The sequence below is a fragment of the Rousettus aegyptiacus genome, unplaced genomic scaffold (assembly GCF_014176215.1).
Source record: "Rousettus aegyptiacus isolate mRouAeg1 unplaced genomic scaffold, mRouAeg1.p scaffold_m13_p_2, whole genome shotgun sequence".
In the NCBI taxonomy this organism is placed as follows: domain Eukaryota; kingdom Metazoa; phylum Chordata; class Mammalia; order Chiroptera; family Pteropodidae; genus Rousettus; species Rousettus aegyptiacus.
In genome coordinates, this window is record NW_023416295.1 from 168,089,688 (window position 1) to 168,112,578 (window position 22,891).

The window sequence follows — 22,891 nt, forward strand, 5'->3', positions numbered from 1 at the left end:
GCCGGCAGGTAAGCGCGCACGCCTCGCCTGGAGCCAGGGTCCGGAAGCCAAGGAGACGGCCGTAATGGAGAGGGACTCGGAGAGCGCCCTGGGTCAGGACACCAAGGGTCTCACTGTCTGAACCTTAAAACATGAATGAAATCCTGCCTCGTCACGCATGTGTATGTGTCGTATGTGGAAAAATGTGCGTGTGTGCCTGACATGCCAGCCGGGAGTGACTGTGCGTGATAGAATGTTGCCTGGAAAAAGCTGTGTGCAAAATCGTCTGTGCACACTGTGGCAGGACATATCTTACAAACTCGTCTGCATGCAGACGGAATCTAGAAGCGTTCAGAGGTCTGTGGTGAGCGAGGGACGGCACTTCCCTTTTAAAGGACGTCTTTGGATGTCCGGGCATTGTCACTTCCCGCATTCATCATTCACCTACCGCCTCTCACACTAGAGCGAAGAGAAGGAGGCCGGCCCGGCCCCTGCACGGAGCACAGCTTCAGCAGCTGGTCACGGACCCTGGCCTGACAGGCCTTGAGAATCTCATAGCTGACCCTCGACCTGGAAATCTTACCCTAAGAATCAGCACAACCTGAGCTAGATAAAGATGATAGTTGCACAGCATTGCGAATGTACTAAATGCCACTGAATCATACATTCTAAAGTGGTTAATTTTATATTATGTGATTTTCACCTCAATTTTAAAAAAAGGAACTGCCACCACTCGGGAGCACCTGTTTTGTTCCAAGTACTTTCTGGATGGCTTGTTTGTGTCATCGCCACTCCTCAGGGCAGGTCCGCAGGGTGGCTCAGTGTCCGCCCGGTCTGCAGACAGAAACCGGCTCAAAGGGGACGGGCAAGGCCAGGCCACCTGTTGGTAACGGAGCCTGAGTGTAACCACACCATGTCCTTGCCTTGGTAGTAAAGAACGTCTCTGGGAGACGTGAGAGGGAACTGGTTACAGTGGGGCCTCTGGGAAGTCAGGGCAGGGGGCAAGTGAGGCAGGTAGATTTACTCTCCACTGCATGCCACTTTGGAACTTTTTGAACCATGTGAATGGTTACCAAATCAGAAATATTTTATTTACAAAAATAAAACACTTTCCATGTTGTCATGTCAAAGACAAGCACTCTGAGGCCATCCCTGCTGGATTCCTGTCCCCACTCATCCGTTTGGCGCTCTGAGCCGCGGCTTCCTCAGCAGTCAAAGGACAATGGTAGCCCAGCCTCACATGGCTGCTGGTGAGAATTAAGTGACAAAATGGGCCAGGGCAGGTAACACAGTGCACGCAGCGCCGAGCCCATCTCGGGCGCCCAGAAAGCATCCATTGTCGTCTCTCCTCTCCATCCCCATCACCACACAGTCCCACCCCACTATGTGAGTTTGTCACCTGGGACCCCACACGCCTTTGTGACTTATGGTTTCTTCTCCTCAGAGAAAGCCACAGACGGCTCTTTGCAGACCGAAGACTGGGCCCTCAACATGGAGATCTGTGACATCATCAATGAGACGGAGGAAGGGTGAGGCTGGGGCCCAGGCGGGGTGGGCCACTGTGACACCCCGCCTCCTGCCAGAGCTCCCCCACCCCCGTCCCGCCACTTCTGCACACATAGGCAGACCCCCCCCCCCCGCCTGTGGCCCTCAGTGTCAGAAGGGGCTGCAGAGGTTGTCAGAGCCCCACCCCAGGCAGGAATGTGGCATTTTAAACATTGTGGAACCGAGATCCTGTCCAGCCCTCTCATCAAGTGTGCGAGAGGCCCAGAGGTGCCAGGCGTGCAGCTGGCCACGGGGCGCTGCCAGCCCACACAGCCTCTCAGCAGCAGCCCAGCCAACCAGAGCTTCTAGAACAGCATCGGGGCAGCATCGCCGTAAGACAAGGCAAGCCGGTGACTCTTAGCACGAGGAGGCAGCTCGAGTACTTTTCTGCATTTCGCGTTCTGGGCTGTGTGTTAGGGACTCCCATCTTCGTCAGTGAGCAAGAATAGACTTTCATTTCCTTAAGATTTGAAACCAGCAGGGAGGGTCGGGGGTCACGGGGAGGGCAGTGAAAGTGAAGCAGAACTGAGAGGCTAATAATCATGGCTGACCTCTGCTAAGCATATCCGGTGCACAGGTCGCCGTGTCCTGCTCAGCGCCGAGGAGCTCTGCCAAGGTACTTGCGTGGTGAGGGGGAGGCGTCACGGCCCTGGCTCCTGATCCCTGACTAGCCATCACAGGCCAGCTGTGTGACCTTGGGCAAGTCACTTTACCTCTCTAGGTCTTTGTCCTCAAAGGCAAGCTCTTTTCAGTCCTAAGCCCAAGGCCCTGAGGGGAGCAGAGAAGGGATGCAGGGTCCACTGTCCTCAGGACAAACCTGGGAAGGGCCGGGAGGGGTGTGATGACCACAGCCAGCAGGAAGTGCACCCAGACGAGGCCTCTCTTCTGGAAAATCAGGATCAAGAGTTGGAGCAGGAACTCATTTCCCTCTCCATTTTTCACTAGGCGCTCTCAGCCAGGCAGTGCTTTGCATGTAGAGGGCAGGCTGGAAGCAGGCAGGGGCCGGGAGTGCCCAGCCCAGGGCCCAAGGGAAGCTGTGGGTGTCCACATCACAGCCAAGGCCAGTCAGGAGAGTGCAGTGGCTGCTGGACACCTTCCGGTATCCCCAGCGGTGCTCCATGGGCTTGCCATGGAGCTAGGAGGGGACATTTGTATCTACGTCTAAACTCATTAGAGTTGGAGGAGATAGTGGTGGACAGATGGCAGGGCCACCAGAGAGAAGGCAGGAGGCAGAAAACCTCATGGGGCCTCTCAAAAGGCCTGGGGCTTCATGAACGTCGGGGCTGAGTCACTGCTGGGGCCTTGGAGAGGCAGGTCCCCACCTCCCTTAGAAACGTTGGCAGAACCGGGCTCAGACTCACCTGGGGGTGTGCTGTCGATTTGAGCCCCTGCTGTGTTCCAGGCACATCATGAGGCATGGGGACCCAGCAGTGAGCAAAGTAAGCTTGTCGTCTAAACTTTGGTCTCTGGTCCACTCCCCCACTGCGGTGCGGCCTGCTTGTCATCCGCGTTGTGCTCCTAGCAGAGTACTAGGCACAGTAGGCCCACAGCAGTGGCCCACGAGCCTGAACTTCTGATTACAATGCCGCGCCCTTTCTCTGGGCCACTCTGAGAAGTGGAGACAAGTCCCTTTAGAAGCTGAAGTGGCCGCAGGTGAGCAGCCCAGCCAGGGGCAGAAACCAGCTTCCGCCAGAAGGAGCCCAGAGGGTGAGGGGCTGTCCCAGGGCGCTGGGTTGAAAACTACCCTCAACGCTTCTGGGACAGGGTCCCACCCCCTTAGGACCCCGGGTCCCTCCCACTGCGTGTCCTCTCCATCGCAGCCCTGACGGGCCTCCACGGCTCTGCCCCCTCGTGGGGTCCGTTCCCAGGAAGGCTCTCCCACCACCTCCTCTCGTGTCAGGGGACCCGTGTCAGGGATGCTGACTCTCCTGACTTGCCCTTAACTGATCAGCACTGACGGACCGACAGACACTCGGTCAGACAGCAGGACGGGCCCCAGCAGCCCCTTGCTGGCCTGGGAAATGTTGCGTTCCTGCAGCGTGTTGGGCCCCGGGAGGCAAGGTGTCAAACAGGCTGCTGTCCCTGCCCTCTGGGGGGATCTTCTGTAGCCAGCAGGCCCTGGTGAGTGCCCCGTGACAGTGCATGCTGGGGAGACGGGGGCTGGGAAGGCATGGCGGGGGACGACGTGGACGCTGGGGCCCCGCAAAGGCCTTTTAGGCAAGAGCGGTCTGTTGAGACAACATTGATTTCGCCTGCATGGGACTGAGGGGCAGGGAGCAGGGCTGAGGCGTGGGGCGTGGCCGTAGAGGTACAGGTGGCACAGGGAGAGCAGGCTGCCACCGAGGCCTTCAGGGCTCCCTCTGCACGTAGGGGCGCCCACCCTCCCTCCCGCGTTTCTGCCCCTCCCTTCAGCCTCCTCCTCACCTAGCCTGCCCATATTTCAGTTCCTCCCCACCCCAGGGCCCTGGTCCGGGCTCCGGCCTCTACCTTAACCACTTCCCCTGCCCCGCCAACTGGCTCCATGTCACCCTTCACGCTCAGCTGCAATGCTGCCCCCTCAGAGGAGACTTCCCTGACCCCTCCCCACACCCACTCGCTCTCAGCACAGGACCCACTTATTCCCCACACTTATGCCTGTCTCCCAGGAACGTGTGGTCTTTGAAAGCAGGGCCATGTGGTCTTATTCCTCAGCGTGTCCCCTGCACCCAAAGTGGCGCCGGCACATGTGGGCACTTAAGACTTGAGTGGAGGAGGGATGGATGGGTAGGGGAACTGGCCGGGGCGGGGCATTAGGGTTCTGTGCCCATGGGCTCCTGCTAACCGCCAGTCTGCATAAGAAGTCCCCGGGGCATGGTAAGCAGCAGATCTCCTGAGAGTTTGGTTCAGGTGGTCAAAGGTCGGGGCCTGGGGTTCTGCATTTTTACCAAACACACCTCCGCCCCGAGGCATTATGGTGCAGGGAGCCCAGGGACCACACTGAGAATCCCTGCCAAGTATTCGTGGTCCCCCGGGAGGATTTTGGTGGGGCAGCAGAGAGTGACGTGATTAGAACCCGGAAATGCAGAAAACAGATGGGACCCAGGAAGGACATTCCCATTTCCCAGCGCCCCCGATCTCAGGCAGACAGCCTCCGCGCAGGATAAGGAGGTCCCGTGCCTCAGCTCATCCTATTGTCCTCCGCCCAGTCCCAAAGATGCCTTTCGAGCAATAAAGAAGAGAATCATGGGGAATAAGAACTTCCACGAGGTGATGCTGGCTCTCACGGTGAGTACCCTGTCTGTCCGTGTGTCCATAGCAGGACTAGAGTCCACTGGGGATGGCCTACCCTGGGCCCCGCAGGACTCCCAGCCACCACGGAGCTCCTCTTCCAAGGGCTGGGAGGGAAGTTCTGTGGGCAAAGCGTTGTCCTGTCTACAGGCATGAGTGGCAAGAAAGGCCATTTGGAAAAAAGTTCTCTCCAACCTATTGGCATGGGGATCAGGCACCCCGAGGCCCACATTCCTCCAGAACCAGTCACGGAGAGCCTGGGCCACAGGACCTGCCAGGCAACAGAAGTTCAGTGAACCCAAACTTCTCAGGGGGCAGAAAGCCTGGCAGGCCCTGTTGGTGCTGATTGGTACTTGGACGCCCAGAAAAATGAACATAAAACAAAACGAATGCCAGGGACTGAGGACAGTCCTCGCCCACAACAGGACTAGCTAGGTGTAAGTGGGCATCCCGGCTGTCGGGGTGGCTTTGTCTAGGGAGTGGGGGACAAAGCACTTTGTCCCCGCCTCCTCCACAGCATTGTCAAATCCAGGTGAATCTGGCGACTCTGAAAAGCAAAATCACCTTCTTCCAGGCCAGGAACAAGGGGTGGGAGGGAAGGTTAGCACCCTTTCCTCAGGCCACAGGGTCCCCATTTGAAAGTTCTCTTTGGTTTCCACCCAGAGAGCCTCCACCTTCCCTCCAGACTCTATTCCGCTCAGAAACAGCATCAGGACAGGATTCTGTGGGCACTGCCCACACACCGCCCTTGCCCACCCCAGTCCCCATCAACCAGTCCCTGAATCCCGCATTGTCCCTGCTGGTCCACATGCCAGGGCTCACCCCAGGAAGCCCCTCTCTCTCAAGCTGCCCTGAGACATGAATGTGAGGTGGGGTCCTGGGTGCACACCCTCCTCTGACCGGTGCTCGCGGGCACCTCACGGCATCCAGGTCTTGGAAACCTGCGTCAAAAACTGCGGGCACCGCTTCCACGTGCTGGTGGCCAGCCAGGACTTTGTGGAGGGCGTGCTGGTGAGGACTATCCTGCCCAAGAACAACCCACCCACCATCGTGCACGACAAGGTGCTCAACCTCATCCAGGTGAGTGTGGGCGGGCGGGCCAGCTCCTTCCCCAGGGAGAAAGGTGCCCATGCCACTCTGCCCTTTCTCCGTCAGCTTCAGTCTATTTGTCATCTGCGGCCACCTTGGTTGTCTGCTGACTGGACGTTCTGAGTGCGGGGAGTGTGGAGTGGGGGCTGGGGACATAGTCACAGGACCGTCGAGTCAGAAACAGAACTTCTGTTCTCTGCGAGGCGGGGAGCTGAGCTCACGTGGGATTCAGTGAGCAGCAGTTACCGGCCATGTCCCCTTGTTCCCTCTCAGTCCTGGGCTGACGCGTTCCGCAGCTCGCCCGATTTGACAGGCGTAGTTGCCGTCTACGAGGACCTGCGCAGGAAGGGCCTGGAGTTCCCGATGACTGACCTGGACATGCTGTCACCCATCCACACGCCCCAGAGGGTAAGGAGACTCACGAGGAGTGCAGTGGTCAGCAGAGGGCGTCTCCGCCCTACTTCCTGTCAGCCCTTGACCTTGGCCCTCACTGACTGGCCTCACTCACTGACCCAGTTGTTTGCCCTCTAGACCGTGTTCAGCTCAGAGACACCATCAGGGCAGAGTTCTGTGGGCATCGACACCAGTCATCGAGGCGACTCCAGCCAGCACACGGCCCCTCTGCCCGCCCCGGCCGTACTCCCCAGTGACACGCCCATAGCGCCAACCCCTGAGCAGGTAAACAAGCCTGGGCCAGAGTCACGTGTCCCTGGCCATCCCCGCACGTCGGAGGATGGCCGGGGGGGCGGGGGGGTTGCCTGTCAGACCGCCGTGGAGCCTCCGGTCAGTCCTCACAGCAGCCCCACAGGTGTGTGCTTCCTGTTTGGGAGATGAGGCTCAGAGAGATACACTGACTTGCCCAGAGCCACACAGCTCATCAGACAGTGCTGGGATTCAAGCTCAAGTCTCTTACTCCAAGCAGGCTCCGTCCTGTACCTCAGCTGCTCGCCAGCCACGTTCTCCGTGGAGCATGTCAGGCAGCACCAGGCAAAGGAGGTGCGCAGCAGGCGGCCTCTCCAACCACGGCTGCTCCACTTTCTGAGTGTGGTTTGCTTGTAAGACTTCATGTGAACAGAGGTTCTGACTAAAACTAGTTTTAAGACATCCACACAAAAAATAATTTCAGAAACCTCTGTATTGCATCCTGATGCTTCCACAAAGCCCCAAGAAGGTTGGCGGCATAGTGTGAGATCCTTGGGGGCCAGCCCAGGCCAGCTTTTCCCAGGGCCTGTGAGTGGCGATGGAAGATCACCCCCTCAGACCGAGCGGCACACTGGCTTAGTCAGCCCCTGCCCTGCAGTTTCTTCCTCCCGAAGCTGGAGGCAACGTCACCCACCTGTGGACTGTGGACAGTTTGTGCCAGGCAGAAGCTACTCCCTACAAGGGGCATCTATAGCCTTAACCAGGTTCAGCTGAGTGCTCAGTCACTTTAGACTGAGCTGTTGGGTATGGGTCAAGGCCACGTACCGTCCGAGTGCCCCCCTGTGAGGTGTTTTACAAACTTCAGACCTGTCACATCAGCTAAATGTAAGAGCTAGGTTGCTGAAAGCGCTGATAAGACACAGCTGTATGATGGAAACGAAAGTGAAACTTGACTTTCCAGAGCACACCCACTGATCCTCTGCACGGTATTGTTCGGGTTTATAAATAAATGAACTTGCCAATGGCCTTTCACACCCTGACCTATTTCAAGAGAAACTTCTGTACTTTGATATCTTACGGCAAGTCTATAAAGTTACCTCCCAGAGTTATAGATATTATTCGTTCTAACTGGACGAATAAATAGACGTACATAAAAATTATAAAAACACCCTGCGATCCAAAATTAATTTATGATTCTAACCCATTTGCCTAAAGCTAGTATCTTTGTGGATTAAGACTAATTACATCTAGCGCAAGAAGGTTCTCACTAAACACAGCTGAACAGTCTTTGTTTAATTTCAAAGTCCCCTTTCGTCTCCTGGGACATGGTATGACTTTGAGGCACACAGTGGTGTAACTCCCAGACCCCGCTATAATTGGGTCCCACCTGACCTGCACGCGCTGGCTTTGTGATCGGTAGATTTTCCACTCACTTATACCAGGAGCGTTCGTTAAATAGGCCAAATGTATCAAACGTCTTTGGGGTTTTGGAAGGTGTCAGCGAACTGTCACAGACATGCCACCTGTGTCTGTGCTCCCACATCTCCGTCTGTGAAGGCTGGGACAACGACAGATACCTCGTAAGACCGGTCCACATACGTTAAATGCTGGGCACTTAGTAGGTGGTCAGTAAAAGGCAGCAGCTATCGCAAGCATCATGAATTCTTATTCTGAAACCACCTTGGTCACACAGAGGCATGAGCATTTCCCAAGATGTAAGCCACTCAATGCTAGACCCATGAGATATTCTTCGATGAGGTGCTTCAGCCAGATCAGTTTTGGAATTTTGATACCGATCCGTTCCTGGGATGTCCACAGTGTACACATAAAAGAGACTAAGCACCCTGCAGAGCCCCACAGCAGAAAACACTGGCTTTCCGTCACCTCACCTGTACATCCTGATTTACGATGATTTTCCAAGCCAAGACCTGGGATCCTGTGATCATTGAAAACCTGTGATCATTGAAAACATCGCCTTAACAAGTGCTGGATCTGAGTTTCATACTCAAGGTGGGGCACTGGGACTCATCCTTAGAAGAACCTGGGACACCAAAGCAGACCAGGACCAAGATAAAATCCCATCGACCAAGGAGGGAATCGGGCCTGCTGACTCCCCCCTCCCCTTTGGGGGAGCGGCCCCCGGGGCCTCGTTAGCTGCCCTTGGACCCAGGAGATCCTGGAGCCTTCCAGCTGTGCAGTGCGGCGCATTCACCCTCTGCTTCTTTCCTCCTGGCCTCCCCCTGCACCAGGCTCCCCGGTTTGGAGATGGTAACGGTTGGTAGTGCCTCTGTGGGGGGTGGTAGCAAACCCACCACGGGTCCCTCAGTGCAGGGCTGTGCCCGGGAGCCGAGAGAGTCTGCTGGCAGGCCAGCAATTCTAGGCACCGCGCCCAGGGCCGGTCGCGCCAGGCTCTGTCCCTGTGAGTGGCAATGCCTCCAGACCGCCGGCCTCTCTCACCGGGGCCGATGGTGTGTTTCAGATTGGGAAGCTGCGCAGCGAGCTGGAGATGGTGAGTGGGAACGTGCGGGTGATGTCGGAGATGCTGACGGAGCTGGTGCCCACCCAGGCAGAGCCTGCAGACCTGGAGCTGCTGCAGGTGAGCACGCATCCTCCCCCCGGGTGACCTCGTGCTCATTTGCCCACACGTGTTCCTTCCACGCCCACGCTTCCTCCGAACTCCTTGGTCACCATGGGAGCTGTTAAAACCAGGGACCTTGAACTCCATCAGATTGGAATTCGGGGTTCTGTAGCTCTCTGGGCCGAACAGACTAGCCCCTCTGCCTCAGTTTCCTTATCTGTAAGGTTGCACTAATCATAGCCTTTATGGTACAAGTTGGGCATGAAAAATAAGGTTTTGCCCTCCCTGTGCCTGGTTCAGAGTAAGGTCCCAATAAATAGTATTGAGAAAAAGCCAAAAGATGAGGAATGTGCAGGCGGGCAGGAGAGAGCAGCTGGCCTCCGGAGCCGAGGCAGGTGGGAGCTGTGGGTTTCACTCCTGTCTGTCACATGGCATTCCCACAGTCCCATCCGCAGCTGGGGATGGGGGAGGCACTGGAGCAGAAGGAGCCGGGTTTGGGGACAGACACCTTCCCCATGGAGATCAGTTCACAGACACTCCGAGAAAGCTCGGGGACCCCAAGGCCCAGGGGTCTCGTTTCGGGTTGGTCTCCTGCTCGGCCTCCAGCTCCTTGAGGGCAAGGCTGTGTTGTCCCCATCCCCATGACCCTGCGCCTAACCGCGCGGACGCGGTGTACTTGCTTAGTGGTCCTGGCCTTCAGACGGGAGTAAAGTCGGAGCCTCGGAGTTGAAGTGTGAGGACTGCACGAGTGTTTCTGAGAGAAGCCTGAGTGCGTTAGGAAGCAGCAGGACCAGTTTGGTATTAATTTGGTGAATATAATTTGATAAAATGTCTCAAGCCAGGGTAGATGGGCAGGGTTGACACAGGGACGGCGCACGTGCCCCGAGCACTTCCCATGCGCCAGGCTCCGATGCGGACGCTCGATCCACATCCACACACTTGATGCCAACCCTCTTCCAAGAGGCAGGGAGTCTTATTATCCCCATTTACCAGGTCAGCAAACTGAGGCAAAGGGAGGCCATGTACCATGCCCAGGGGCACGTGGCTTGTAAGCAGCAGAGCTGGGATTTGAACCCAGCGGCCTGGCTCCAGCCGCTACTCTTCTGCTCTTGAGAGGGCCAAGAAGTGGGAACGAAGCCATAAGTTTGTTCAGTCATGGGACGGAGAGAGGGGAGGCCCGCCGGGTATCGACGGTCACTCAGGCCCACCCTGCCCCACGCCGAAGGCAGACGAAGAAGTCCCGGGAAAAGAGGGCCTTGCCTGCGAGGGGGTGGGTCACGGGGTCCAGAAAAGAACCAAAATCCACATTGGGGCAGTACCTAGTCCTAATCACACCTCCAGGAGAAAAGGGCTGGCGAGTGGCCACAGTCACCAATGACTGACGACTATCTCTTTGGACTTCAAGACCGTGACCCAGGCACCTGTCCACATGGTGGTGGGGACCCGAAGAAACACTCGGTCCTGCAAATGGAAAACTGATGATGCTTTAAATTTTTTCCTTTGCCCCAAACAAGTTTAAATCTGTATTACTTACTGATTAAAAGTCAGTCAGCGACACCGTAACTAAATGCATGTGGGATCCTGGAACAGAAAATGGCCATTAGTGGCAAAACTGGCGAAGCCTGAGCAGGGTCTGTAGCTTGGTTAATAGCATTATGCTAGTGTTAGCGACTTGGTTTTGACAAGTGCCGGCCAAAGAGAAGCTGGGCGAAGGATTTATGGGAACTCTCTGTAGTCTTGGCAACCTCTCTATAAACATAATTTTTCCAAAGTAAAAGTTTTAAAAAAGAAATAAGTCGGTGAAAAAAATGAAGCAAAAATTCAAAATCATAGTTGGTGGGTAATAGTTGGAGTCATCCTGTTCATTTTTTATGTTTTGGTTACAAATACCCCAGTATACCTGGAGAAGTTGCAGTTTGTTCATCCAGCCCCCTGGAAGTCTCCATTTTTCAACTTGGCAAAGAGGCAGCAGGAAGCACTTTCCTCTGAAGTCTGCGCGAAGCCAGGTTCAGCCAGCAGCACCGCTTCACGTGTGGGCTGTGTCCTGCGTGTTCGGTGTGTGCGTGGAGCACTTGGCGGTGTAAAACCCCGGAAGCTGTCCTGTGGAGCTCGAGATCCAGTCTGGAAGCTTCTCTGTCCTCCACAGCACACCCAGAGGCCGGGCCGTCCGTTAGAGACGGCCTGAGCTGGGCCCTGCGGCCACGGCTGTCTCCCTTCCTTCCGCAGGAGCTCAACCGGACGTGCCGCGCCATGCAGCAGCGGGTCCTGGAGCTCATCCCCCGCGTCGCCAACGAGCAGCTGACGGAGGAGCTGCTCATCGTCAACGACAATCTCAACAACGTGTTCCTGCGCCACGAACGGTAGCCCACCCCTTCCCGCCCACGGCGACTGCCCCGCCCGTCTCCTCGCCCCTCCTCTCTCTCCTCCTGGTCTCCTGTCACCGGCTGTCCTCCCGTCTCCCTCTCCACCACCGGCCCGGCCAGCCGGTGCACACGTCCTCACCTGTCTTCCAGTGTGGACACGCTCGCCCAGCCTCCCACCCAGCCCTCATCTCCTTGCCGGAGTTAGTCGCGCACCTGTGTCCTTGGTCCAGCCCCCACAGGTGGCCGCAGTGGTGGCTGAGACTGTGAGCCCGCAGCCCGGCCTGGCCTTGCTCACCTCACCGCTCCCTGGCTCTGGGGCTTTGGACCTACTTGACTTAATTAGGGCTCATTGACTGCAAGCTACTTACCTAAAGCTTTTTTGGCTGACTTAAGCAGAAAAAAGAATTAATTAGGAAAATAACCTCTATTAAATGGGTAGCTCTTAGAATCCAAAGAAGTGTGAAACAGTGAAGCCTCCCAACAGAGCAGGAAGGTCAGATCCCAGGGCGGCTCAGGGTCTCAAGGGCCAAAACTGCTGGACCATGTCCCTAGGGTATCGCCATCAATAAATGGCTCCACACGCTTGCTCACCTCGTATCATTGTGTTCGGGAGTCAGCACCCCAGGAGAAACTCTGATCGCCTCAGCTTTGCTGTGCTCACTGGTTGGGAGAGGCGAGGGCCCCTTGATGGCAGTCCCACCAGGGTCACAGGTAGAACAGCTCCTCGGAGGAGCACTTAGGGGCTCTCAGAAAAGGAGCGAGAAAGGGGCGCTGGGCCTGCAGGAATGACACGTCCCCCTCACTTCCTTCCTACCTGTAGGTAACTGGGAGTGCGCAGTGGGGTCCGTGGTGCTGAGCAGCCAGGGAGAGCGTCCCGTCCAGGGCACCAGTTATCCCAGCCCCCCGCCCCCTCCCCGGGCCCTTATTTATTTTGTATCTTCATTAGCAGACACTCTCTGATTCTAAATCAGTTGAGAGTGGGGTGGAGCTGCTGCGGGCCACATCCGCCTGGTAGCTCCTGCTTGGTGGCCCAGTGGAATAAAAGAGTCCCCTCCCTGTCATTTCAGGGCGTGGGCTCTGAGATGGCCCAAGGGCCCAATCTGGGTGACTCCTCTGACACCCACTGTTATCAGACCGGCGTTGGCCTGGTTCTTTTCTGCTCACAATCATTCTTGGTGTATTTGCTTGATCCTCACATCTGGGAGGCAGGTCCCACCGTCACCCCCTTTTTAATAGACAAAGAGACCTGTTAGTCACAGTTATCAAGTGACAGGGTTAGGACTCGAACAGACCCCAGACCAAGGTCTTCTCGATCCCGCTCACCCGCCGCCTGGCCTGCTGAGGGTAGTCCGAGTGGCTCCCCGCAGTGTGAGGATGGGTGTCTTTCTTACACCACTTTAGAGAGCCACTGGCACACACACGCGCACACACACACGCGCGCACACACACACACACGTGGATGAGTATATTACTGAACACGTTTCATAAAGCTACTCGCCTCTGCCGCGTGCTGTGCGTTTCCATCTCCTTTTCTATCCTATTCCTACTCATTTCCTTACGCTGGTCATGACTAGAGTGGCCAGGTAATTGATAATCCAAATTGGGACACTTTTGCAAGTGAAAGAGAGGCACTGTTAATAACTCCCTGGGGACAGGCATCAGCTAGGTCTGTCCAGGACAAACAAGATGTGTCCTCACCCTCAGTGACCCACTGTGCTGAATGTGAGGCCTGCAGGGGGAGCAGCTCTGCCCGGGCGGGGCCCAAGGGCCTCTTGGCCTGTCTCCCTGACTCGGCTCTTCTCTGTCCCGTAGGTTTGAGCGGTTCCGAACAGGCCAGACCCCCAAGGTAAATGGCTTCTTTCCTGTGACTCGATCATGCCCGGGCTAATAGAGAGAAGGAAGTCTGTGCTCACCTCCCCCCGCCCCCTGCCGCCAGATATCCTGGACAGGATGTGCCTTCTTATCCAGGCTCCTAGATGAGTCCCCTTTTAACTATGTCACTACCAGCTGATGCCCAAGGGTCTTCCCCGCTCTCCCAGAGGGAGCAGCGGAGCTAGAGGGGAGGAAGAAAAACTCTTACATCATAGCTGTCAGGGCCCTGGTGACAGCTCCTTGGGCAAAGACTGCAAGTGCCAGTGCTTGGGGAGGAGGGGAGGAGGGGAGGAGGGGAGGAGGGGAGGCGGCTGCAGGGAGGACGGCGTTGGCATCTCCCTCCCTGCAGGCCCCAGGCGAGGCTGAGGCGGCGGCTGACCTCATCGACATGGGCCCTGACCCGGCGGCCACCGGCGGCCTCTCCTCCCAGCTGGAGGCAATGAGTAAGTACGGGGCACCCCTGCAGTTCTAGGGGTGCCCTCCTGTTATATACATGCTGGAGCACCAACAGCAGAACATCAGCCCAGACCCCTCCTCACTGAGGTCCCAAGCTGAATCTTGCTGCAAGGTTGCACACCCAAGACAAAACGATGGGACTCTCCCTCACAGCCCCTCACTGCTGGGCTGGGGTGGGTCCTCTCGAATCTCAGAACCCCACCTTTCTGAGATTGCCCCCGACTCCGAATTCTCCATGGCCTGAGTCATCCGAGTGAGCTTGGTCACGTCGCTTAAGCATTCTGTGTCCCTCCTCCCTCCTCTGTCACGGGCCGGAACGGGCCCTTTTTCACAGGTTGTCATTAGGACTGAATGAGCTCGTACCGGAGCCAGGCTTAGACCAGTGCCCGGCCCAGAGTGCACTCCTGCTACATGCTAGCAATCGCCAGTGTATCGCCATGATGAGTTTTAATTAATATTACTGACTGCTTGCTTCATGCCAAGCCCTGGGAGATAATTACGAGAGAGGAAGTGACTGTGCCCCATCTGTACGTCCCGCCCTGTGTCTACCCCCACCCACGCCGCTTATCCAGAACCACCCCTGGGCCTGGCAGGGGATGGCTCAGCTGTAGCAGGATGCCAGGACTTTTCCGTGGTCTTTCTGTCCCTGCAGACCTGGACTCCAGCAGCGTGAGGGCTGGCCTGCAGTCCCTGGAGACCTCTGGCCGATTAGAAGATGAGTTTGACATGTTTGCGTTGACACGAGGCAGCTCGCTGGCTGACCAACGGAAAGAGTGAGTGACCTGGCCCTATCCTGGTCCCCTGCAGCTTGGGTCACTCTCTATCAGGGGAGAGCCTCTCTCCGGGTCCCTGAACCTGGCTTATTGGTGGGCACGCTATGTAGAAAAGCATGCAGCCCCTGCCCCTACTTCTTCAGGATGGCAGAGTTTCTTGCTCCCTAAGTCAGTCTTACGTGGCCTGAGGCCAGGTGGCAGACTGTGCCCCACAACCAAGGCTGGATGGGGGAAGGATCGCCTGTAAGTTGACCAGCTGTGTGCCAGAATCTTATCTAATCTGATCAGATGAGGAAACTGAGGCATGAAGAGACTGGGCCATTTTCCCCAGATCAGTCAGCTAATTGGCTTACTAGGTTGGGAGCCCAGCGCTGTCTGGTTCCCAAACTGTCTCTGATGCAACCCAGGTCCTCACTGCACTGTGCACAATGCACCAAGCCCTCTGGGGCAGGCAGGGAGGTTCCTGATAAATCCTTGGGCTTGTCTAGGCATTTCTGTTCTTCCATAGCCATCCTTAGTCTCCAGAGAAGTCCCTGTTGCCCCACTCAAATCTGCCCATTCTGCACCAGAGCTAGAGTCCTGTCCTCCCATAGGGACTGTCCATTTACAGGGAGATGCTTTCAGCAGTCTAAGCATGTGGCTGAGTGTACCAGGGCCGGCCCCTTGCCTCAGCTTCCCATGATGGACTGCACACAGGTGTGTCCGGGAGGCAGTGTGCCAAGGCTTGTTGTCAGTCCCTTGCTTATGACTCTAAGGCTGAGCTGGTGGCAGCCAGGATGGACAGCCAAGGAAAGCTCCAAATTAAGGACACCCCCCACCCCCGGCTCCCTGGTTGTTGTCCTGGTGTCTGGGAACTGTCGATGGGCCTCCAGAGGGCCAGAGGTACCCTCCGCACTGGCAAATCCACGTGTAGCCCGCCTGAGCTGTGAGCCACATCACTGGCCTGGGGCAGAGTCTGTACTCCCAAGCCCAGGTGCTCTGGGACCAGCAGCTCATGGTTGCCATGGAGTTAGGGGCAGTATGAGCTCCTGTGCTGGTGGAAGCTAATGAGTCCAGTGGGACCTGCAGCCAGGAGGGTGCCCTACCCATGTAGGCCCCAGCAGGCGGCACACTGGTCACACCAGAGAGCCCCTGGCACCTGGTCCAGCTCTCCAGCCTGGCTGAGGTTTGCTGTCGCACTGTCACTGCTTTGGGGAGCAAGGCCCTGAGGGACAGAGAAAAGCACACCCAGAGCATGTTCTCCAGGCCTGCCAACTCCGGGTGAGTGACGTGCATGCAGACCACTGCCATGCTACGCGAAGGACTGTCCTGGAGGGTTACCAGACACCGCGGCCTGGACGGTGGCTGGAGAAGCTCAAAGTGGCCCTTTCAGGCCATGGGAACAGCACGTACAAAGGCTCAGATGCAGGGACAGCATGAGACCCCAGGGGTAGGGCGGACGTGCTAAGACGAGGTCACGCACCTTCTCAGGTCGTAGGCCGTCCTGCAGGCCTTCCTGGGATTGGTCTCTACCCCAGCAGAAAGTGCCCTGCAGGGGACAGAAACGTGCCCTAGCTTGGAGTTCTGCTTTCCTGTGTTCTCCTGCCTGACTGTCCTTCCCTCATGCTCCAGCTGGCCCTTCTAGCCCTGGTCACCTGAGTGGCATCTGGACGCCTCACCTTGCCCTGTCCCCTGGGACTCTGGAATCCTCCCAGGCCCTTTCCGTCTCCCTGGCATGCAGCCCACGCCTCCCTCCGGCCTGCGCCGGCTCTGTCTCTGCTCGCTGGAAGCCAGCTCCCTGTCAGCCCCTGTGTTCCTGCTCCAGCGGACACACAGCTGACACAGTGCCAGCCTCTCTACCTGACCATGCCCTTCCACTTGGGACACCAAGGGGAGTGCCAGGGGCACCTGGGCAAGCAGGTCAGGGACGCCTTAGACAGGCTTTGCTGGAAGCAGGGGGCTCTTCCTCAGCTTTTTCCATATCATCGTTCTGGGAACCCGCTCCAGTTCCTCCCAGAGTGTCCCCAAGTCCAGCCCTGGCCACCAGCCTCCCTGGGACCATCTGAGAAGCAGCCCTTCCTCCTGAGCTGGGTGTGGGGCTGCAGACACCACCCTCAATTCTCACGTGACTGGCATGCCTGGTACGGCAAGGGCGTCATCTGACGGCTGCTGTGGCCTCTGTGTTTCAGGGTAAAGTACGAAGACCCCCAAGCTACAGACGGCCTGGCTGGCGCCCTGGACGCCCGGCAGCAGAGCACTGGAGCGGTGAGCAGAGGGCCCTGCTGCCACTTGGGGCCTGTCCTGCAGAAAGGCCAGGGAACGCCCGCCCTGGCTTGGCATGTCCACATGTGGCTCTCCAACCTGCCCTTTGTAGCCAATGTAATTGTTGCCACTTCACAGTTGAAGAAACAGGTTAAGTCATCTGCCTAAGTTCACACACAAGGAGGGTTAGAGCCAGGGCTCCGTCTGTGATGGAGCTGGAGCCCAGCAGCCTGGGCTCCCGCCCCGGCTCCACCGTCCGGCCGTGTGTCCTTATGCAGACGACTGCCCATCCCGACCGTCGGCTTCCCCGTCCGTGTCCCGGGGCTCACAGTGCTACCTGCAGGTTTATAACAGGATGCACGTGGAGGTGTATCAAGGTGCTTGGCACAGTGAGAGTGCGGTCAGTGTTCTGTTTCACGGCCTCTTTAGAGACCTGTTCTTTGCGGGAGAGCGGACGGGGGGCCGAGAGAATAGAGAACAAGAGCTGCAGTGTCGGCCCCGCTCCCTGCCCGCCTTCCCGCCCCACAACCACAGGCCTGACCACGGGAGGCACCCCGGGCGCCATCTTAGCTCCATTTCGTTGCTGACCGTAGTGAGTGGCAGCCACATGCCAGCACTGAGCACGCTCTGTGGGCGACCCCTCCCCCTTGGCAGGAACTCCAAGCACAGTTCTCATATCTTTGAATTTATTTCTCGATGCCTTTCAGGCAGTGACAATTTCTGTCCCAGTAAATGGACAGAGGACCTGCTTGGGAGGTGGTTAGAAACAGCAGGACCTGGGAGCTGGACAGGCAGGGGCAATGAAGCGGCTAAGATCGGTGAGGGCCAGGGGCTCCTGGGGCCAGGGCGGGACTGGCTGGCGGGAGACGAAGCCTCGGGCGAGCAGGAAGACTGGGTTTTATTTTGTGCGAGGCCAGCCTCGAGCAACAGAGAACATCGATCCAACTGTTATTTTAGAAGGGTCCAGCATGGAAGCTGGGAAAGCAATTCGGAAGCTGCAGGAGCCACTCTCCTGGGTGTCCCAGCTAATCCCCAGAGACGTCCCCAGGCTCTGAGGAGTCAGAACAGGGCAAGACCTGGAACACTGTGCAGGCAGCACGAGCAGGGGAAGCAGGCGCCTCCCGGGTGCGGCGTGTAACCTGCCCCCCCGCAGAGCACATTCGTGCACCGCGTCTCAGGGCCTCCCGTCATTTTTCTTCGTAAGCAGTCGTTTGTCGAGTCTGCGCTCTGTGCCAGGTCCTATGCCAAGCTCTCTGCATCTCCCCTTCACTGAGTCATCACACAGACCTTTAAGGTGTGTTGTTATCCCTTTCACAGATGAGAAAACTGAGTCCAGAGAGAGGTTAAGTGGGACAACAAGTGTAACATCCTTAGCGTGGTGCCTGGCACATAGCGAAGTATTTAATCTTCATAGTACTGCTGTGTGGTCATCGCACTTACAGAGAACACCAAGGCTTAGGGTTGTGAGGTAATCAATCTCCCAGGGGCTCACAGCCGTTGGTCTGTCTAACTCCGAAGCCATTGCTGGTGACAAGAACTCCAGATGGCCTGCAGAGCTCGAAGGAGAAATGAACGCTCCCCTGCTCAGCCTCCCTTTTCCGAGAGCCGTCATTCCGGCTCCAGGAATTCAGCTGAATCCAGACCGTCAGGAAGCCTGCTGAAAGCACTTCCCTCTCGGGCCACCTGGCCTCTCATGGGCCCCTGCCCATGACTCCACAGCCCAGCGGGCAACAACCCCACCCAGCCTCTTCCTGTTTCAGGCGAGGGAGCCGTAGCCCTGAGATGGGCATCACTTGCCCAGGGGCACACAGCTACTCAGAGACATGGCGAGAACTAGAATCCAGGTCTCCTGGCTCCTCCACCACCTTGCTGTTGGCCACAAGGAGGAAACACACGATTGCAGAAACGCAGAAGCTGATAAGTTGAGGCTCATTCATCTCTGATGACTTGAGAAATTGAGGCGCCTTCCACCAGATCAGGATATGACCTTCTTAAAACTGTCAGTAAACACCTGTTCCCAAGGTGCTCAGGTCTGGCTGGTGGCAAGACTCCCACGGAACAGTCAGAACGTGATTCTAAGCAGCCCAGTACAGAACGGAACCAGTGCCAGCTCCATGGCAGCCAGTGTGCGAGGCCCTGTGCGGGGTCTGACCAGGGTGGGGAGGCGGTCACAGGTGACAGATCAGGAGGAGCCAGGACTCTCATCTTCCTCTCCTGCCTGTCTGCTCTGGGCCCCTTGGGAACCTCCAGTTCGCCCGTCAGTAAAACATGAGGGGACTGCGTAGACCAGTGTTTCTAAGCCTGAGGTGCCCATCAGAATTTCCTGAGAGCCGGCCGGCAGGCCAGTGGCTGCCTGCTCCGCCATCCTGGGGTTACTCAGGCCCACCCTCGGGATCTTTTGGGGAAGAGAGGGAAAGCTTCACCCAGCCCTTTTAGGGCTCTGGGGACCTAGAGGTGTTGCGGTGCACAGTGAGACACGCTCTGCTGCTTCCTGTCCCCTTCCACCGGCCACCACACCCGCCACGCAGCTGCACGAGCGTGTGCACACACACAGGCCTCGTCAGGTGGCGGCAGGCCGGCACCAGTAGCCTTGGCCCTGCCCTTCCCACCGCTCAGTGTGACCCTTTCTCACCCAGACGGGAGGCAGCGGTGAGAAGGCCCTCAGTGACTGGATGGTGAGACAAGGCATGGTGAGGAGGGGCCAGCAGGGAGCTGGGGCTGCCACTCGCAGAGTCTCACCCGGTGGTAGCGGCTAGCGTCGGAGGGAACGGGACCGTTAGACCCAGAGGAGAGCGAGGGCCGCCTGGGAGCCCGCGGCATGGTCCCGCTCCCTCCACTCCTGCTTCCAGGGACCCTCGGTGCCCCCTTCTGGCTCCTGACTGGGAAGCAAGGCCCAGGGCAGCTGAGGTGCCGGGGGCTCGCCTGGCTCCGGGCCGGGTGCCAGCAGGAAGCTGAGCGGGAGCTGCTGTGGGCAGCCCAGAGAGCTTGCTGCTGGGAAGTCGGCTCCTGCCTCTTCTCTCGGCTGCTTGCTGCCCGCTGGGGCCTCAGGTGCTGGGGACAGAGCTTGGGGGCGGAACTGGCTTGGTTGGAGAAGACTCACTCTCCCTCTCTTTCCCAAAGTAGTTAACTAGTAACTAGCATTTCTTGAGCATCTACTCTATGCCAAGCACTGTGCTAAGCTCTTTATATCCATCATCTCGTTTAATCCTCACAGCAACCTGGATGGTAGGTACTGTTATTATTCTCTTTAAAGATGAGTGAAGTGAGGTTCAAAGAAGTTAAGTAACCTGCCCAAACTCACAGTGTACCAAGGGGCTGAGCCAGATTCCAGTCTGACTCCGAAGTCTGTGCCCAGAGCCTCTGAAGAAGCATTCAGAGAAGGCAGCCTCCAGCCCCTGTGCAGGAGTCTTTGTGGCAGAGCCTATGTCTTTGTGGCCCAAAGTGAAATGTCCCCATGCATAGCCACAGCCCCCCTTTCCAGGTCACCTCGCCACCTCCCTCCACTCCAGCCCTTCACCATGAGCTCTGTGTCCGCAGACGTGCAGGAAGACAGGACCTAGCACCCCAACCTTGAGGGCTGGCCCCTCCCTGGACTCAGTGCATTCTTCTGTCACTGGGCCTGCCTGGGGTTGGATCCCCACCCCCACCCTCAGTGTGAGGAAGCTAGATGTCCATTCTCTCTCCTGGTTCTGCTCCAGCTGTTAAAAGACCCCTCCCCATCCCTTCTTGGCCCTACATGCCCCTTGCCCTTAGCCTGGAATTAGGGGTCCCAGGCAGCTGGGCAGGAGCCATCTTGGAGAGAATGCCAGGATCTTGACCCCCTCACCGCTACCCTAAAAGCAGGCAAGGCAGGTCTGACTGGCCCCATTTCAGAAGTGAGATGTCTGGTGGGTGACTGCCCCAGGCCACCCGGCCGGTAGACCCTGAGCTGGTGGGGTCTTGGGCCTTGTTGCCCAGTGCACTGCCCCTCCCCGCCTCACTCTCCTCCGTTCCTTCCAGATCCCCGTCACCCAGGCCTGCCTCATGGAGGACATCGAGCAGTGGCTGTCCACTGACGTGGTAAGTCGGGGTTCGCCCAGCCAAAGAGCAAAGGCCCAGGCCCACTCCTCACCCACCTGACGGCTCCCATTTTTCTCATTTGGAAGTGGCTGGTCATGGGGGCAGGATAGACAGCCAGTGGGTGACAAGGGGAGCATTACTGTGGGACACCTCAGCAGCTGGAAGTGACCCGTCCCCTGCTGGGTGCCCGCCTCTCCTGGGCACCTCCCCTCCCAGAGCAATCTGCCAGTGTGGGGTCCCAGCGGGTGTCAGGCCTCTCCAGAGCCCTGCTGGCCCCCCCAGCATCTGCCACCCCCCTCTCTGGGCACCAAGAACCAAGTGCCTGGGCACTTCCAGCCCCAGAGGCTGCCTTCTGCAAGCCACCAAGACCATGTTTCTGCCCAAGGGCAGGCAAGGGTCCATCTCTTTCTGTCTGGTGGTGGCAGAGGCTTACCCGCTCCCCAGTCCCCAGCTTGAGTGTGCCTGGCCTCAGTCTCTGGGCGTCAGCCTTTCTACCACAGGGGAGTCCGTCCGCCCCTCTGGACAGTGAGAGGAACCCACTGGTACCACACTGTGCCTGGCACTCTGCCTATAGTATCCCATCTTAGCTTCCCAACAACACTGCGAATTTTACCAAGCAGAAAACAGGCTCAGTGGCACCCAAGGCCAGGTGACGTGGGTTGGGGATGGGGGGCCATGGTTCAGGTCTGGTTCACTCTGGTTCAGCAGCCTGAGCCCCGCCTCACCCTGCCCAGCCCCACCCCACCCCACCCAGCTAACTTCTGCCCCCTTCTGCTTTCTCAGGGGAATGACCCGGAAGAGCCCAAAGGCGTCACCAGTGAAGGTAGTGGGCTCTGGCCCTGGCCCCGCCCAGCACCCCATCCCCTGCTCTGGTCTCAGAGCCCACCCCCAGCCTCTCTCTTGTTTCTCTAGAATTTGACAAGTTCCTGGAAGAACGGGCCAAAGTGGCTGATCAGTTGCCCAACCTCTCCAGCCCCTCAGCCGAGGGCCCCCCGGGCCCCCCTCCTGGCACTGCCCCTCGAAAGAAGACCCAGGAGAAAGATGATGACATGCTGTTTGCCTTATAAGTGGGGTCTGGCACCCTGCAGCCCGAACCCCCACTGCTCCCACACCCCTTGGCTGGGGCCTCTCTCCCTCCTTCGGTTTTAAGGCTGCTTTGGGGGTGGCTTGTTGCTCCCTTCTCTCTTCCTTGAGGCTGCGCCATACTGTCTGGGGCTGTGAGGAGGCAACCAGATGAATGGGGGGAAAGGTCAGTTCTACGCTGGAATCCTGGCCATTCCTGCCTCCTTCCCCGCCCCAGCCCACCACTGACTTTACCGAGACCTGGGAGGCCTGGGACAGACATGCCGGCTGCTTGGTCACCCTAAGGTGACCCTCCTTGTCCTGGGTGGTCTCATCCCTGGACCCATCCCCAGAAGACCCCTATTCAGAGCCCACACTGCCACTTGAGGCCTAGCTAGAGGCCTGAGACAGAAGCTTCTGTTGCAGCCTCTGGTCCCTGCCTGGGCCCCTGCCTCATGGGGCCCGAAGGCTCCGGCCAGCTGTCGAGGGCAGGTTTTGTGTCCCTCTGCTGAGCTGCACACTGTCCAGGTACGAAGCTGCACATGGCGGGGCGAGAGATCCTCCGCCCCGGGCTGCAGGGGAGGCTTCCGGGGTGCCTGGAGCCCCTGCGGCCCCCGCAGTCTCCTCCACTGCCTTCTCCTCCACCCCTCCTCTTCCCACCAGGCATGGGCCCAGCCGCCTGTCGGTTGACGCTCTTACACTGGGAGAGGTGCCTTTTGTGTCCCCGATTAAAGGTAGAAAACCACCCTGCTAGCGCGTTCAGTCTCCTGGTGGGAGGTGACCTCTCGGCCTCAGCGGCGGCAGGGCCCACTCTGGGCTGGGGGCGGTCCAGGAGGTGGGCTTCCGCAGGTGGCGCAGGCGGAGCAGCAGGCCTGGGCCCCCGGGAACACCCTCCCCAGGTACAGGTGGGGGCGGCACCCCCCCCCCCCCGCCCCCCACACCTCACACGCAGACTCCAGCCACGA

General features: G+C 58.0%; 1 protein-coding gene across 1 annotated transcript in view; it reads left to right on the forward strand.

Moving 5' to 3' along the window:
• TOM1 (target of myb1 membrane trafficking protein) overlaps positions 1 to 22,671 on the forward strand; it is a 37,404-nt gene extending 14,733 nt beyond the window's left edge. The window contains exons 2-15 of the mRNA XM_016161735.2: positions 1,424 to 1,508; positions 4,710 to 4,788; positions 5,722 to 5,871; positions 6,154 to 6,288; positions 6,412 to 6,558; positions 9,002 to 9,118; positions 11,327 to 11,460; positions 13,276 to 13,309; positions 13,685 to 13,778; positions 14,444 to 14,564; positions 16,733 to 16,808; positions 20,805 to 20,864; positions 21,648 to 21,687; positions 21,777 to 22,671. Coding sequence (XP_016017221.2) covers positions 1,424 to 1,508; positions 4,710 to 4,788; positions 5,722 to 5,871; positions 6,154 to 6,288; positions 6,412 to 6,558; positions 9,002 to 9,118; positions 11,327 to 11,460; positions 13,276 to 13,309; positions 13,685 to 13,778; positions 14,444 to 14,564; positions 16,733 to 16,808; positions 20,805 to 20,864; positions 21,648 to 21,687; positions 21,777 to 21,931 — 1,427 coding nt within the window. The 3' untranslated portion in view covers positions 21,932 to 22,671. The remainder of the gene's footprint in view (positions 1 to 1,423; positions 1,509 to 4,709; positions 4,789 to 5,721; positions 5,872 to 6,153; positions 6,289 to 6,411; positions 6,559 to 9,001; positions 9,119 to 11,326; positions 11,461 to 13,275; positions 13,310 to 13,684; positions 13,779 to 14,443; positions 14,565 to 16,732; positions 16,809 to 20,804; positions 20,865 to 21,647; positions 21,688 to 21,776) is intronic.
• The last annotated feature ends 220 nt before the right edge of the window (positions 22,672 to 22,891 follow it).